Source organism: Ursus maritimus, unplaced genomic scaffold (assembly GCF_017311325.1).
Source record: "Ursus maritimus isolate PB19 unplaced genomic scaffold, ASM1731132v1 scaffold_9, whole genome shotgun sequence".
Taxonomy (NCBI): Eukaryota; Metazoa; Chordata; class Mammalia; order Carnivora; family Ursidae; genus Ursus; species Ursus maritimus.
This window is the reverse complement of record NW_024427107.1, coordinates 10758980-10776480: the sequence shown is the minus strand read 5'-3', so window position 1 is coordinate 10776480 and position 17501 is coordinate 10758980. Positions and strand designations below refer to the sequence as shown.

At 40.6% G+C, this 17501-nt stretch overlaps 1 protein-coding gene across 4 annotated transcripts in view; it reads left to right on the top strand.

Moving 5' to 3' along the window:
- The window catches only part of TOX (thymocyte selection associated high mobility group box), a 292833-nt gene that overhangs the window by 274128 nt on the left and 1204 nt on the right, over positions 1 to 17501 (top strand). For all 4 annotated transcript variants that reach the window (XM_040626093.1, XM_040626092.1, XM_040626094.1 and 1 more), the window contains 2 exons: positions 9396 to 9782; positions 17075 to 17226. In XM_040626093.1, the coding sequence (XP_040482027.1) occupies positions 9396 to 9782; positions 17075 to 17226 (539 nt within the window). The remainder of the gene's footprint in view (positions 1 to 9395; positions 9783 to 17074; positions 17227 to 17501) is intronic.

The following is a 17501-nucleotide window of genomic DNA, read 5'->3' as shown; positions in this document are numbered from 1 at the left end:
AAGTGCAAAGCCTCCAGAGACAGAAATGTCTCCTCGAAGTCAGAGGTCAGCGTGGCTGGAGCTGAGTAAAGAGAGGGAGCGTGGTTTGAGGTGAAGCTGAGAAGATGGTCAAGGGCCAAACCACCAAGACCTTGCAGGACATTGATAGGAGCTGGATTTTATTCTCAGTGCAGAGGGGAGCCACTGAATAGGTTTCAGTAGAGGATGGATAATTGGATTTAAATTTTTATTTTAATTTTATTTTTTAGATTTTATTTATTTTAGAGAGAGAGAGTGGAGGAAGGGGCAGAGGGGGAGGGAGAGGAACAAGCAAACCCCACGCTGAGCACAGAGCCTGATGAGGGACTCGATCTCACGACCCTGAGACCACAAGCTGAGCAGAAACCAAGAGTCGAACGCTCAACCGGCTGAGCCACCCAGGCACCCTGGATTTATATATGTACATTTTTAAAGATTGTATTTATTTATTTGACAGAGAGAGAGAGACAGCCAGCGAGAGAGGGAACACAGGCAGGGGGAGTGGGAGAGGAAGAAGCAGGCTCATAGCTGAGGAGCCTGATGTGGGGCTCAATCCCATAATGCCGGGATCACGCCCTGAGCCGAAGGCAGACGCTTAACCGCTGTGCCACCCAGGCGCCCCATGGATTTATATTTTTAAAAGACCACTTTAGTGAATGAATTCCCTCAATCCCCACACCTAACCCCTCAAAGCAAGCTTGATTATAAACATCCCACTAAAGAGGAAAAATACCACAGAAGTAACAAATGCCCAAGCCTGGAGTTGACCTACACCATCCTCCATCCCTGTGCTGGGCCTTGCTGCTTCTGGGTCCTAACAGTGTGCTTGACCTCCTTCCTTAAAACACCTACTGCCCCACAAGTCTGGGGAGAGCATGGACATTCTCACTTCGAAGGTCATTGTTGTCAAGGGAACTATGGGCTTTGCTTCCCTAGACCAACAGCTCTCCCCTTACTATCTGCCGCCATGTCAAGTCGGCAATTTCTTGAGGCTTCCACTCTGGGTCATGCTCTGCCTCCCACCCAGGGCTGCACAACACCTGCTCCGTGTCAGGCACAAGTCCAGGTGCTGAGAGCACAAAGACGAATACAGATCAAAGTAAAATGTGTCATGGCCCTTGAAAAGCTTGAAGACTCTATTCTAAAATTAGCGGCTTCTTACGGAATCTAATCAAAAATAGAAACAGCCAGTGAACATGAGCTCCACCTATGAAACTGAGTCATAGGATTCGCAATGCTCCTCTCCATTAGTGACGTGCCCACTTCAATGTACTCTATACCATCGAAGCCAGCATATTAATTAACGTGACTCCAGGTCTGAATAAAATTGACGTCTACCAAAAATAAAAACACTCAGTCGTAGTAAATAAATTTATTCTGACCTTCATGCTTCAAAATGACAACACTGACAGATTCTCGGCAAGATACTGAATTGTTTCCAATAATAACAAATACAAATGGTATCTTGCTATCGAGTAGCTTGCATGTCACACACTGTGCATAGCATTTTCCATGTGTCCCTACTCATCATAACAACCCTACAAAATAAGATTTAGCCCATTTTCTAGATGGTCTCTAAGCAGAGAGATTAAGTGATTCGCCCACAGAAATGAGAGGCTGGCAGTGGAGACAGGACTCAAACTCTTTGCCGTCTTGTTCAAAAGCTTATAGGCTTTTTTCTACCCTGAGTGATTGTCAAATATTCATATCTCTAGAACTACAATAAAACTGTAGTTATTCCCCACGAAATGTATATCAACTCTTACATATAAGACAGCTAAAAGTAAAGGTACGCTGACTTAATGAGGGGGGGGTAGAGGTTTAGAGGTTTCTGAATCTCGCCCCACCCCCACTCTTTACCCCCCACTACCAGGGGCTGGCCAGAGACCCTCAGAGGAATCTGGAGCCTGCAGAGTGTTTGGGAAGCACATGCTTTTCCAGCTGTGCAAGCATGTCAACTGGTCCCACGGAGCCAGTGACAGACACAGCCAGCAGAAGCAACCCTGCTGTGCAGACACATTGGAATTGAAGGACACATGAATTGGAGCACAGAGTGTTGCAAATACGAAGCTGGTTGGACCCTGGAATAATTTATTCAACTTTGGGCTCTATCATTTAAAGGGGGAAATGGAAGAAATTTCAGAAGAAAAAGTCATAAAAGTCACTGAAAGGTAAAAGGCAGAAGATAGTAGCTGTGAAGAGAGAATTTGAAATTCAAACGAAGATCCAGACATGTTCAAGCCCATGACAGACTTTGGCCCCAGGACTGTGATGCCTGTGCTCCATTTTCTCTGACTCTAGAACCAGAATAAGACATCATTTCAAACTGGAGGAATTTGATCTGACCAGGGCATTATTAAACTCTTGAATTGGCTGGGTACACAACTTCTTTCCATAGAGAAATTTAAAAGCAGGAAGCAAAGGTTTATAAGTAAGGATTGGAGAAGATCTCTAAGGCATAGGGCATCAAAGCAAATCTATTAAAGGGCCTTTAAAGTGCCACCAAAAATTTTCTGTGGCCTGAGTACGAGAATGTGCCCTGTCTTATCTAAAGTGCTACCAACATCACACCAAGAGCATCCTCAGAGGGCAGCAAAGTCCACAGGTCCTGGGGGCAGGTGGATCTGGGTTCAAATTCCAGGTTTCCCTCTTCCTACCTTCCATTTTTTCATGCAGATTATTCACCTGCTTGAAGTCTCAACTTACTCATCTGTTACACAGAGAAGACAATAGGACTTACATCACAGAGTTTCCATGAGGATAAAATAAAAAACACCATATAAACTCCATGATTCAGGATCCCAAACACAGGAAGCAGTTAATAAATACCAGCTATTTATCATTATTATTATTATTATTATTATTATTATTATTATTACTATGATTATCGTCAACTTTATTTTTCATGTTGTTGGTAGGTGCGCAGAGTTTCTGTGTGATAGAAAATTTAACTAGCCTTTATTTTCAATTGGCAAGGCTCCTTTGATATAAAGGAATTTAAAAAGTGACACTAAAATAAGAAAAACTTGCTTCATGGATACATCCTTTTAGAAAGATGAGAAATGATCTAGGTGTTTAAAAAACTCATCTACACAGCTTTCCTCATTGAAATGGTCTGTATGAGCCATTAGTCAGGGGGCACTAAGAATAGTCTGAGGACCAAGAACATATACTATTATGAAGGCTAGAGCTCCCTGGCTTGAACACTCTATTTAAGGTCATTTTGGGTTGGGCTATTAAGTAAAGCTTAAGGATATATAGTTTTTCCATAGACTCAGGAATTCCTAGATGTGGGTCTAAATTATTATGTTGATAATAATGCATAATTTTAAACTAGTTTCATTTTACCACATAGACCAGAATTTATATTCCCAAAATGAGTGTTGCATTCAAAATAGTCACTTTGGGAGGCTACAAACTTATTTTATTATTGCTCCCAGAATTCAAAAGATTTTTGAAACTCCTCTTTTAGAACTGCAGTCAGGAAAAGTTTATGAGCCACATTAGAAAATCAATCTTGTTACATTGTTTTCACACCTCATTCTTTTCCCCAAACATCACCCAGATCTAACCCACAGACCTGGCTTCCAGTGACGATTAGCTGTTTTCAAAAATCAAATTCACCATCAAAAGACAAAGAGTTGTCTGAGGATATGTAAAACAGTATCCCACAGGCTCTGAAGAGAATTCCAGTAGGGAAATTCCCAAATATTCCAAGTAAAAGCTGCATTATTGCAATATGCATACAGCTTCTTAGAAGTGCCAACCTGGGGGGACGCCTGGGAGGCTCAGTCAGTTAAAGCGTCCGACTCTTGATTTTGGTTCAGGGGATGACCTCGGGTTGGGTCGTGTGATCAAGCCCCATGTCTGGCTCTGCACTCAGCAGGGAGACTGCTGGATATTCTCTCTCTGCCCCTCCCCCCTGAAAATAAATAAATACATTTTTTAAAAAGTAAAAAAGTTCTAACCTGGAAGGAGTCAACATTTGAGTGAATATGTTCTGCTATGTTAAATAACAGTAATCAGAGTCATGACTTAAAGGTCACACATCAGAATAGAGACTGTTTCTACCTTGAGCTGGGGTGCCAAAATGTACAGGGAACAATGGAAGCTTTTTATAAAAATGTACAGTGGAGGACAATATTGAATCAAATTAGGAAAGTTCTCTCTTGCCATGACCAATAATAAAGAACCATAGCATTTAGTTCAATTGAAGGACAATAAACTCAAAAGAAATTATTTCTTTTGTTTGAAATAACTTACAGAATTCATGCCATGGAGAGCTATTGAGACAAATACTGGGTCTGAATTTGAAAATGGGATGGATTATTTTATGACTGTTAACATAAAATTTGCAGCTCTGTAAGCCCAGATCGTGATTTAAAGATAATAAAATCTCATGCTTCAGGGTGTAAGTTAATCACCTGCAAGGACCAGGAAGAATTTTCCTTTCAGAAGTAACAATGCACAATTGAGTAGGTGTATAAATTCTGTTTAATTTCCAGTGCATCAAGTATTGATCAGTGCTGAAAACAAGAATCAAATTAGATGGACTATTAATCTGATTTGGTTCAACAACTCCTATATTGTTGCTTCCACTGAGTTTTATGTCTTGTGTTTATACTTTGCTATTTTAAATAACAATTGCTTTGTCAGTTTCTCATTTTTATAGCACTTATCATCCCAGAATGGGGACATTTATACACTATGCAGTATTGTCTGCTTTATACAAAGTAAAAGGGATTGAAACTATCTCAGATAATCAACAACATGGTTAATAAGAAGTATCTTAAGGTTTATAGAGTTGTGTCTCTTGTGGAAGATTCTATTGAGAAGACCCAAAAGGTTTCTATTCACACACACACACACACATACACACACACACACACTCGTTTTGCTGATGGAAAACATCTTTCAGAATCAGCGGTCTAAAAGCAAATAGGAAATAAAACTCACTCAGAAACTAATAGCAAAAACACATTCCTCCCATGAAAATGTCAGATTCAGGGGTAGATTTTCAGTTGTGTATACAGTGGTAAAATCCCATTTGCCAGGTGACCTACCCAAAGTACACACCACTAAAGAAAAGTGGTTAGTGTATTTGAAAATAGAAGCAAATTTAAATTACTTAGTTTGTATGAGAAAACAGTTTTAATTTATGAATGGTAGGTATAGAGATCTTCATAAACAATCTAATTGATTTGCAAAATTGTAGCCTTGCTTTCATAGTTTAATTAGAAGAAAGTGACAGAGTAGATTAAATTTATGATTTCTTCATATTCCCATTTAATCAGATTATGAATTCATGGCACTTTGCTATGGAAAATGAACTTATTCTACCTATCTTCCAAAGCAATAAAACAGCTCTGTAATTAATAGACAGTGTGTTGTATTAGTCTGATTAAGAATTAACCGGAAGTGAACTAGCAGCAGGGTTTTTCACCATCTAAATGAGTGGACCTTTACATAAAGATACAAATTCTCAAAATACAGGTGGAACACAGTAATCTTCTTTGCAGCCTGCCATCCACCCCAGATCCAGTGGGGAGTAAAGGACAGGGTACCTAACCAAAGGACAGAGGATTATAATTTCTCATCTTCTGGAAAGGTATTGTTGATGCTGGCAGCAAAGAAGAGAGTGGAAAAGACCAATCTGATATTCTGTGGGTTTTCAAAGATTTCAGATCTTTCCTCACCGCTTGGGAAGAGGAATGGCATATCTTGTCAGGAGTCTCAGCAAGGACAACAGTGGCAGCATGGAGTCTCATTCAAGAACAGTCATTCAGTCTGTTTGTGTTCTCTATGTCCTGTCGCTGTGCCAGATGCATGTGACACAGAGATTCAACTTCCTACCATAACAGAGATCCTTTCCTTGATGATGCAGAACATTGGCATAAAGAGAGATTACAGGGAGAGAGCCTCTATTGGCGTGACTTTCGTGCATAGGCACGTGGCTAGACACTGGACATGTTATCCATTTTGTCACATTCAACCATTTCGAAAGTAAAGGGAAAACATGTAACTTCCTAAAAGTCTTCCTCCCTCCATATTAAAAACTATATCTCAAGTGTTGTCGAACTCATCATTTTTTGAAATCTATTTAATTTGTTTGCTGATAGCCCTTCTAGGGATTAAAAGTTAGCGCTATTTCAAAATAGGTTTAACATTACCTATCTTTACATGCCTTAGTGTGGAGAAGATAAATGACAAACAAATGGCTGGATAGACAAAATGTTTTGTGTAATCACCATGAGAAAACAGTCTTCACAAGGCCGGCAAAAAGTATCTCAAATTAGGTTGGAATCTATTTTTATGTACCTATGAAAAGATCTTTCTATCATCTCTCCCACTGCTATTATTATTCAAAAGGTGGAATTCAGGAGAATTTGGTTTCATTATTTATTTTGAATTCACCATTGAAGAAAACCATCAGCACGTACATGCCTTAGTTCTTCTAGGCTGTACTTGGGAAGCTACCAGCTTCCTAATTCCTTCAAGAAATTGTGTCACTGCCCTTGGCCTAGAATATGAAGTTCACTATGCAGATAGTTTTCCAGGAAACATGGAACTATACATTAGTGTAATATTACACCTGGATTGTGTAATTTAAGTATGCATTTCGAGACAACAAAAATTAGCTTATTTCGGCAAGAAATGACCATTTAAATTGAAGTGTAGTTCTATTTGCCATTTTAAATATGTATGTGTAATTTATTAGTTCTTCTGAACCAGTGTTTTCCGTTGAAGACGATTCTCATGAAATGACCCATTGAGAGGTTTCTGTGGTTCTCAGTCGGAGATTCACAACACGCATTAGCATACTGAAGGCTCCGAGAAGGCACTGGCTTGTTTCCCTACACATTTCATCCGGGAACCTTGTTTTTTATAAGACGTTTATTTTTCCACAAATCCCTCCCCACCCAATATAGTTTGGAACTGCGTGTGTCAGGGGGTGAAGCGGGTGTTGTCCCTAGAAAGGCTTGCCAGGACTACCCCCAGAGCCGGCCCTGCTGCTGGCCAAGCGTCTGGACTCACCAGGATTAGGCATTTCTATTCTACAGGTAGCCTAAGTCTATTTCTCGAACGTTGTTCAATTGGACAAATATGTTAATTACATGGCTGTCATTTCCCGGACGATTGTATGATTATGTCCGAGCAATATGTCATACGCACCTACGTGCCTTTTGTTTATGTGCACACACGTTCAGGCTACCGGTCTATACTCTATAGCTACCGTGTTACTTGATGACGAGGTGATTATTGGCTAGAGAAATCAAAATGAAAACATTTTCCCATCCACATATTTCAGAGCTTTGATAGTATGGGCGATGGGAGTGATTTTTCTTCTATTTAAATTAAAAACATCTATAAAGCAAGAAATAAAGATGCACTCACATGTATTAAATTTTATAGATATCTATCATGTGTAATAGTTCTGTTCCTGTAGGGAGTTGATGCAGTATGTGACTAAGTATGAAATTAGCCCTTCTGCAGCAGGCTAAGGAAGAGGCGGAAAACACAATGAAACCGCTTTCCTGGATGACTTCACTACACAGACACACAATAAACACATAATCTTCTTGGCATATAGGGAACGGTTTCTGAGGCATATCACTGCAGTACCTGCTATTCTGATGTGGAACTAGGCACTGTTTACACAGCCTGAATTAACCCGTTTGACCTTTTCCTGGAATTGTTCACTACTCTGCACATCAACAATAAGAATTTTAAAGGAGAAGCAAAAAACAAAAAAAAATCTACTGAAGTTTCTTTTTTTTTTAATTGAAAGCACCTTTTAAGTCCTGCATTTCACCAAGCTTCTTTCTTCTAAAGCCATCCCTTGAAAATGTGTGTGCACAATTTCTGATACTTTTAATATTAATACAGGAGACAGGGAGTCTGAATGTTGGTTTCTATTTCATAAGGCACCATCAATATGGACACAGAGATAAATATTATAAGGAGAGGATTCTTCAGAGGGGCTTGAATTCTCTAGGTACACCTTACTGTACACTCGACCTAGAGAATTCAGAGCCTCCCAGGACCCCAGATTTCCATGGTCTGGCGTATTTTCACCAAGATGTCAGTTGTGTCCTTTCTTTGGAAAGAGAATGTGGGGCTGGTCGTTCGTTGACCCCAGCCTACCTTGCTTGAGTCCACACATAGACACACCATGGTCCTCGTTGTGGTTTTCATTTCAGTTTCCTACAGTAATGGGGAAAAATGAGTTGCGTTGCTAGCAGTGTTATAGGCTGACTTGTGAAATGAAGTTCCCACGTTGTGTTTCGGGTCATCTTGTGTGACGACCAGTGTCCCTAATGTGCTGGTCCATTGATCGTGCTGTGTGTCTCGGGAGGATTTCAGAAAAGACCTTGCCACACTAACAGTAACAGGAGCTCATTTGACTCAGAAACGGAATAAGCGTGATATCAAGGTTGCAGAATAAGGATATTTGCATCCTCAAGGCACTGTTTTGACAAAGCAACTTTTTTCTCCAGAAGGACATGGTAGCATGTTCCTTCCCCAGCTGGTTTCACTTCTCCCCATTTGTTCTATCAGCCTCCTCCTCTTAGCAAAAGTAAGAGGTAGGTTCTTGCCCCAGAAGAAACACTTCAGAGTTAATTCTTGATTCTTTTCAGCTCCCACTGCTAGGTCTAGTTTTTAAGTCAATGAAAAGATTATTAGGAAATGGCCTTATGAAGGTATAAAAAAATTAGGGCAAAATTATAGTAATTTATGATGCAGTCAAAAATTTCTAAGATTATTTTTATCCAGTTCATTATGAGGGACAATTCATCACCAACTTCTTTAAAAAATCAAGATGAGTTCCATGGTTACTTAGAAGCTATATTAATGTGGTTTTATATGACTTCAGAAAGGTATTTTAGAACTTCTTTTCCCATATTCATTTCCATCAACACGCTTTGTTTTCTTTATGCAAATATGTAGGCCAAGGCTCCTTAAGACTATAAAAAGGAAACATAAAAACTGAAACGTACAATCAATAGAAGTCCAAAACTGAATTACTCTCAAAGTGAGACGTACTTGTATTTCCTATCAGGGCACTGATGACATCCATCTCCCCCCACCCCCATTTTGTTCGTTGTGTGCACGATGAGAAAAGTCACCAACTTAGAGCTTACATTGAGGCAAAGAAAAAGAAAATGTCATTGGAGATTGTTTAAGATTTCACAAAAGCAGATTAAGCTCAGTCTTGCAGAAGTCACATTACAAGTAATGGCGGAGGAGTTCTTAGACAAGAGTCAAGAGGAGTAACGGGTGTTGATTCCGAGCACGCTCCCCGAGCATCTTGCTGATAGAAATCAACATCCCGTGTGTCCGTCTCTGAACTCTGCCCCTGTTTGTTTCCTCAACAGAGCTACAGTGAACCTGTTGATGTGAAGACATCTCAACCGCCTCAGCTGATCAACTCAAAGCCGTCAGTGTTCCATGGGCCCAGCCAGGCACACTCAGCTCTGTACCTAAGTTCCCACTACCACCAACAACCAGGAATGAATCCTCACCTAACTGCCATGCATCCCAGTCTCCCCAGGAGCATAGCCCCCAAGCCGAATAACCAAATGCCAGTGACTGTCTCTATAGCGAACATGGCCGTGTCCCCCCCTCCTCCCCTCCAGATCAGTCCACCTCTTCACCAGCATCTCAACATGCAGCAGCACCCACCACTCGCCATGCAGCAGCCCCTTGGGAACCAGCTCCCCATGCAGGTCCAGTCTGCCTTACACTCACCTCCCATGCAGCAGGTAAGTGCTTGCACTCTGGACTCTGATTCCGAAGTGCAGGAGGTGGGGCAGGGCCAGGGAGGGGGCATGATGGGGAAAGGGGTCTCTCCATCTGGCAAAGGGGGGGGGCATGTGTGTTCTGTTCTATTTAATGGACAGAAAATGGAAGATAGTCAACAAACATCTGCTTTCTGAAAAATAATTTACAGGTGGTGAGTTTGGGCAGCATTATACAATCACAACAATGGATCACAGCTTCTTTTCCTAATCCCTCGCTGGCCTCTTGCCACATTTCTAGAAATCACATTTCTAATTACCCTCCTTGTTTTCTGCTCCTTGAGTAAAGTACATTTGTAATGTTGAGATGCCAACTCCTGCTAAAGGCCTCTTTGGGACTGAGGGTTCTACATTAAAAAAAAAAAATGTTTGGAAAGCCTTGATTGGTATGCCTTTTGGGCCGATACATGCCACAAAATGAAATCAGAACCATTGTTTTTTGATATTCAGAAATATCAATTTGGTACAACCTGTAAAGTACTAAGAAATGAAAATGTTAACTGGAGTTTTGTTTAAAAATGGATATATAGCTTCTGCACAAATCGGAAAACACAGGAAGTTTGGAAGCCTCTCGGCCCACTCCCCAATTATTGAAACAGTTTGTGTGCAATCTTAGCTTAACTTTCCTTTGAAGTCAAGTTTTCCTTTAGGATTTGGCGATATTTTAAATTTTTAAAATGAAGAGCAAACGGTATAAATGAAACTAAACATACAGCGGTCAAGAATCCTGAAAACTTGTTTCAAAAACATAAATCAAGCTAAAAACTACAAATTGTGTCGAATTCATCTATCACTTTTATAATCCAATTACTCTTTTGTTCCCAGAGCTATAATTAAATATGCAAACACAGGCTTCCTATTGAGTTGATAACTAGCCCTCTGTGGAATTTGAGTCTATAGTTGGACCATGGTGGCATGGAGAGAAGCCAGAAAAAAGAATCACATATACTACCCCCAAATTTATTTTTTTTTAATTTTATTTATTTATTTTGAAAGAGAGAGAGAGAGCATAAGCCGGGTGTTGGGGGGAGAGGCAGAGGAAGAGGGGGAATCTCAAGCATACTCTCCCCTGAGCAAAGAGGTCGTGGGGCTCGATCTTGCAATTCGTGAGATCGTGACCTGAGCCTAAATCAAGAGTCAGTCACTTAACCAACTGAGCCATCCAAGTGCCGCCCCCAGATTTATTTTTATTATTATAATTGTAGACAAGATTTCTGAGAGCTGACAATAGCAAACCTTAATGTATTACTCTACTTTGTGATTAATTTCAGAAAATGTGTAGTGCGGGAACTAGCATTATCTTCATTTTACAAGCAAGGAAACTCAAGCTTGGCATAGTTAAGTCATATGCCCAGAAGGTTGGTGCTGGAATTCAAAGCCCAGTTCTGTTCAGAAATCAGAGCCTGGATTCTTAAATGCTAGGCCTGCTGCCTCTCACACTTGGTCATTCTTACAGACTATTACCAGTTTTGTATTAGAAAACCTGTGTCTCCCAAGAATTTGGAGGGTCTTTACATCCTAGTTAGTTCTAAGATTAAAATGATTATAGAAAGCAAATGGACAGAAGTCTGTTTACCTAAGTCTTCCCTGGTCCCTAAGCCAAAGATATTGATAAAGCTCTGATGTCTCACTTACATGTGTTCAACAGACTAGCTGTTGATTCATTAGGGAAGAAGACTAGGGAAAAGTCAACTGCCATCATGCCTTATCCACAGCGGTGTCGGTGACCAGCAAGTGACATTCATAGAGTCAAATTTCTGCTTTTTCTATCAGGCATCACTCACAATAAAAGGGATATTCTTGGGCGTCCTTGCATGTGAACGAACCAGTAGTGTTTGCATAAAGAATAAATAGTTGGAGGAACACAACCTTGCGTTGCTGGATTGACTCCGACCTAGGTGCTGCCTGGCTGAGGGCCTGTGTTCTGCTCACGATACTCTAGCTCGGGTCTGTCTCCTCCCAGACAAGAGAATAGAGAAGGCACAGTTCCCTCCACCAAGTTGAGGGCTAGAGCTCTGTCTAGAGAGGACACTGTTTTCTAAGCTATCCGCTCAGAGATGGTTCCTTTTTCTGCTTCTACAAACACCTTGGATGAGCTAGCTGTGATCCTGAGGAGTTTTCAAACATTTCAGAATTACATAAGGCCACATGTGAAAACTCAAGAGATTTGTCTTTCTAGAGAGAATTGGAACTGAATAGGAAAAAAATAGAACAGATTACACTGGACACGTTATTCATCAATCTTTAAGTCAGTTCTATTAGTGTATCTCAAAAAGTGTCCTTACTGAGATGGGAGCACCTGATTTCAATTTACATTAATGATAGAAGACAAAATGGCATGAACCCCAAGTGGAGAGTAAATAGCTAAGAGCCTACAGTGACTAACATCACTGTTAACAGCGTCTGGATCATAGTGGGTAAAGTAAAATATTTGTTGAATGGACAAATGAACAAATGAGCAATTTAAAAATGCTTAGCACACATGTTTAAATACTAGAAGAAATTATTAGGTTAGTTTGTAGAATCTCAATTCTTTGGAAGTTTTTTTTTAATTGCATTTATTCAAAAAAGATTAATTAAACCCCTAATGTGTGCCAGGCACTGTCTAGGCTCTGGAAATTGAATGATAGATGAGAACAGGTAATGAGGCCTCTGTCCCCATGCAGCTGAGATCAGAGTTGAGCAGTGTTGGTGTAGCGGTGGTATTAAGATAAACAGATAAATTAGTAAGATCCTGGCGGGGGGGCGGTTACTGAGCAGGAATTCAAACTGCAGAGTGTGTGGAGAAATAGAGCCTTCAACTGGAATGGATAAAGAAGGCCCCTATTGAGGGCTGGCACAGACACGTGAAGGCTGACAAGAGGAAGCAGCCTGTATGAATCAGAAGGTGTGGGGGGCATCTGGGCGGTTCAGTCGGTTAAGCGTCTGCCTTCAGCTCAGGTCATGATCCCACGGTCCTGGGATTGAGTCCCCCATCGGGCTCACCGCTCAGCAGAGAGTCTGCTTCCCCCCTCCCCCGCCCCCGCTCCTGCTTTCTCTCTCATTTTTTTTTTCTCTCTCTCTCTCAAATAAATAAATAAAATAAAATACATAAATTCTTATTTAAAAAAAAAAAAAGAGGTAGGAAGAGTAGGCGGGGAAAACCAGCCGAGGTCAGAAACAGGGAAAAGAGGCTCCAGGCTGGAAGGACCCATTTGGGGAGGAGCGAGGCTGGTCTGGGACCTGGGAAAGAGGCCAGTGGGGAGTACAGTGATTTACAGGAGAGCCAAGGGGAATGAGGTCCGGGTCATGGGCAGGTCATTGGAGTTGGATCCTCCGGTTAAGAGGACTGGCAGCCTCGGGGCGCCTGGGTGGCACAGCGGTTAAGCGTCTGCCTTCGGCTCAGGGCGTGATCCCGGCGTTCTGGGATCGAGGCCCACATCAGGCTCCTCCGCTGGGAGCCTGCTTCTTCCTCTCCCACTCCCCCTGCTTGTGTTCCCTCTCTCGCTGGCTGTCCCTATCTCTGTCGAATAAATAAATAAAATCTTTAAAAAAAAAAAAAAAAAGAGGACTGGCAGCCCCAACAAGTTGATAATCCTAAAATCAGGATTGATCCATCAGCCATGATGTCACTCCATTTATTAAAATCACAACAGTCTGTCGGGCCAATGTTCAAGTTCTGAAAGTTGGTCTTTAGCCCGTGGCTGTAGAACCAGGTTGTGGGTGAAATTCACCTGTCTGATACACCATCCAAACGACCTTTATCCTGAAGATGTTTGCTTCCTGGGTGTGGAGGCCATGTTCACATACTCAAACATGAAAAAAAGAAAAAGAGAGAAAGAGAAAGCAAGGTAATGGCTACCGTATTTTTTAAATAGTCTCATATTTCAGTATTACTTTAGCTATTTTATTATCCTTCTGAAAAATGAATATATCCTACAAAAACGATTGTATAGTCCTCCAGGAATAATAGTTCCATTTTTTTCTAGAATAATATTTTATACACCAAACCCACGGAGCTGCTTTTTTTTTAAAGTCCAGTTTTCTTCCCTTTCTTTCTGCTCACTATATTGTCGAATGAGGTCACAAGCAAAAAAATCATTAATATCTGTCAACTTCCTTTATAACCTTAAGAAAAAATCTTTGTATGATATCACACAGACAGATTTTCAATTTCCTCGTGTAATAAACAGCTGCTTTAGGATTTGGGTGTAATTTAAAGGTTTAAAAAAATCACATTGAGATTGATGAATAAATCAGTTGTGAAGACAAAAACATTGATGCCTGTTGAAAATACCTCTCCAGACAGGCAGGAAATGAAATTAGTTCCCAGTAAAGTGTGGATATGAGGATCACTGTTTGGTTGTGCTACAGGCTTTTTAGGACCTGCTCTGTGGCACAACAAAACTGCTAGGGCTACCGAAATCTAATTAAAGAGCAAATGTCCCTTCTGACATCAGATCAATCTTTATCACGTTTTCTATTTTTATTTCAATCCGGCACCAGAAAATGAAATTTAAAATTCCAGGCATGCTACAAAACAGTTGGTGATTTTTCTCTTGAGCATTAAAATGCAAAATATTCAGCCTTGTTTAATTAGACCGCTAAGCAAACATGTTCCAAAAATGTATATCACCATTGTTGTTTCATATTTACATCAATAATCAAAATGTACTTAGCTCTAGATTCCATCTCAGCACCTCTTTACTAGTGTTAGAAGGATATTGCCTTGTCCGAATCCAGAGCAAGTAAAACAGTGTTACTTCAGGCTTTACTTGTATTTTTCCTGATCCTTAGTTGCTGGGATGTTACTGATCTTAAAGTTAGGCAGTGAGGTTAGCTGAATTTTAAATCTTTGGACGTTGTCGATGACACATCATTCTGGGTTTATACACTGAAGTTACCCATTTAATCTTAAACTAATAGCTCAAAGGTTAGTGTTCTCCTGATAGTCTCTCACCCAACCTTGAGGAACCATTTTCATTGGATGGGAAAAAAACAATGGTGGTTTCTGCTGTTGGTTCTGTAGGGTTGGGTGGAAGGGAGTTGGTTTGTTTTTATTTGGTTTTTGCTCTCTCGTATGTTGTCATGCCTTCAACTAACTAAACTAAAGGTATTTCCAAATACTCTTTTTTTTTTTTTGACACTTGTTGACTTTTAGGTTACGTTCTGTCCATTGTGCAAAAACCCAGTATGAAGAACTTTACATTAGAATGATAGGAAAGCCCCGGCATTTACACATTTACACACCCCCATGCCTTCCCAACAGGAGTGTGTGCTAAAGTTTATTCACTGGAAGAGATGATTTATTGAGCCACTACTACAGACTACGCCCTGAGAATATACAGTAAGCAATGCAAACACTCTCTGGTCTCCAGTGCCCATGGTCAGAGCCCTTATGACAGGGACGAAAATGGAAGTCAACTCCTCTCTCTAGGAGCTTTGTGCCGCTGTTTGCCCAGTATCACCCTAGACACTAAGGAAGGAAGTTAAGCAAGCTGCATGATAAGCCCCATAAAGACAGTATTATAGGAGGGCTCAGTCAGTTGAGCAGACAACTCTTGATCTCGGCTGGTCTCTTGATCTCAGGGTCATGAGTTCGAGCCTTGCGTTGGGCTCAGCACTGGGTATGAGCCTACTTAAGGAAAAAAAAGATAATATTATAAGACCAAATGGAATGAATACATTTCATCGAAGCCAGTGGGATTCCTTGTGTGACAGACCTATAGCATAGCCTCGACAAAGAAAGGAAATCAGCCTGGGAAGGACTGGAAAGCCAAGCATCCAGTTATACCTCTTATTTTTCACTTAGCTCTTTTGGAAAATGTTTATAGCTTGAGCTGCAGGTGTTGTCTACACAAACATACTCATTTTCCACAAACCAGTTGTAAAATGAGGAAATATTCTTTTCCTTTTAGTCTGTGTGAGGTCAAATAGCCAGGCTGACTGAATTATCTACTTTTCAGTGATGTGTTTGTAATCATCCAAAGGTTTGTCTTTCATCCACAGTTTTGGTGGGAGTTAGTGTGGACACTGGCTTGCAGTCTTTATCACTGGAATGGAAAATAATTTAATATCTTAAAGCCAAAATGGAGAATTGAGGACATTTGATAATAGGTACCTTTGAGTGTTTACCCAAGGGATACTGAAACACAAATCAAAGTCTAAGGAAATATCCTTAGTTAAAAAATCAATCTTCTGATCATTCTGCTGAGTTAAAACAAAAACAGAAGGAAAAACAGTAAAAACTCAGTGTTATGCCTTCCAAAGCTCCCCGCAAGTAAATACGGAAAGGTTCATTTTTAAATCTCTTGATTTTTCTGTGGTTAAAAACCATGTATGAAATCCACAGCAGAAAGAGACAACCACGAGATTAATTAAGTTGCTTTTTTGGTCATTTCCAGCAAAGCTTGCTTATGCTGCTCTTGAATTCACCAGATAAGCTAAAAATAAATCTTAGTGTATAATGCTTTTTGTTTACCAGATACAGCTATATCCTTCAGAGATTCTGTCCTTGAATTTTTAATAGCTTTGCAAGGATTAAAAGTCAACACTTCACCATACCAGTGTATTAGAGGAATCTTCCTGAAGTCTGATTATTTGCCAGTTAATAGACTTTTCAATTAAAAAATATTTGCTCTGTCTTACACTTTTCCTTCTCTGTGTTTTCCGGTGGCAAGTTGCTTTGAATCTCTTTCCTTATATTAGTCCAACAACTGTTAAAAAGCTTTGGTTGAAATTTTTTAGCTGAGAAAGAAGTACAAATAAAAGAAGAAGCAGATGGTCCCTTTGTGATTGAATGAAGAAAACGGGTTTCGAGAACAATATGTGAATAGGTGTAGTCTAATAAAACACTCAGCCACCTGCTGCCTGAATCCTTCAAAAAAGATTCTGTTGCATATTCTGGGGATTAACTATTAATGTATCCATAGGTTTGATAGAAAACATAAACTGAGGAGTTAGGTCCTTTTCCCTTTGTTCTGATTGAGTTGGCTTCTCCATATTTTGTTTCTCAATTCAGTTTATCTGCTCAAGAGTATATAATTAAAGGTTTTCGCACACATGGTTCATTGAAGCAAAGGTAAGAAGAATAGGGTCGTGGGCACGTCTTCTCTACCTTTGTTTTAAGTTTTCTGGGCCCTCAGGATACGTTTACCCTTGCAAAGATACAAGCGAGAAGGCAGGAGTGTGTTTGCAAACAACGGATAAATATTTAGGGGCTTTTCTTCCTAAAAAGGCATTTTGATCCTTATTTGTGGATTTGCTTTCCCTTTCAGGGATTTACTCTTCAACCCGACTATCAGACTATAATCAATCCTACATCCACAGCTGCACAAGTGGTAACCCAAGCAATGGAGTATGTGCGTTCTGGGTGCAGAAACCCTCCCGCGCAGCCGGTGGACTGGAATAACGACTACTGTAGTAGTGGGTAAGCGGCGGGTCATTGCCACCTGGTGGTGGACAGCTCTCATAGCATGCTCGGTGCGCCCGGCTCCCTAGGAGATGGAACGGTCCCGTCTTTTCTCCCTGCTTTCTTAAAGATCGTCTGGAACGGTTCCATGTTCTGGAAAGCAGTAGGCAGCAACCCAGAAATTTTAAAGCAGTTCTAGTTGTTCCAAGAATAAACAAATGCCTTTAGATCCCTGTTCGACGTACCTGGGCCCTTTCCCAGGGTACCACTCCATCCTTCAAGCTAGTGTCGTC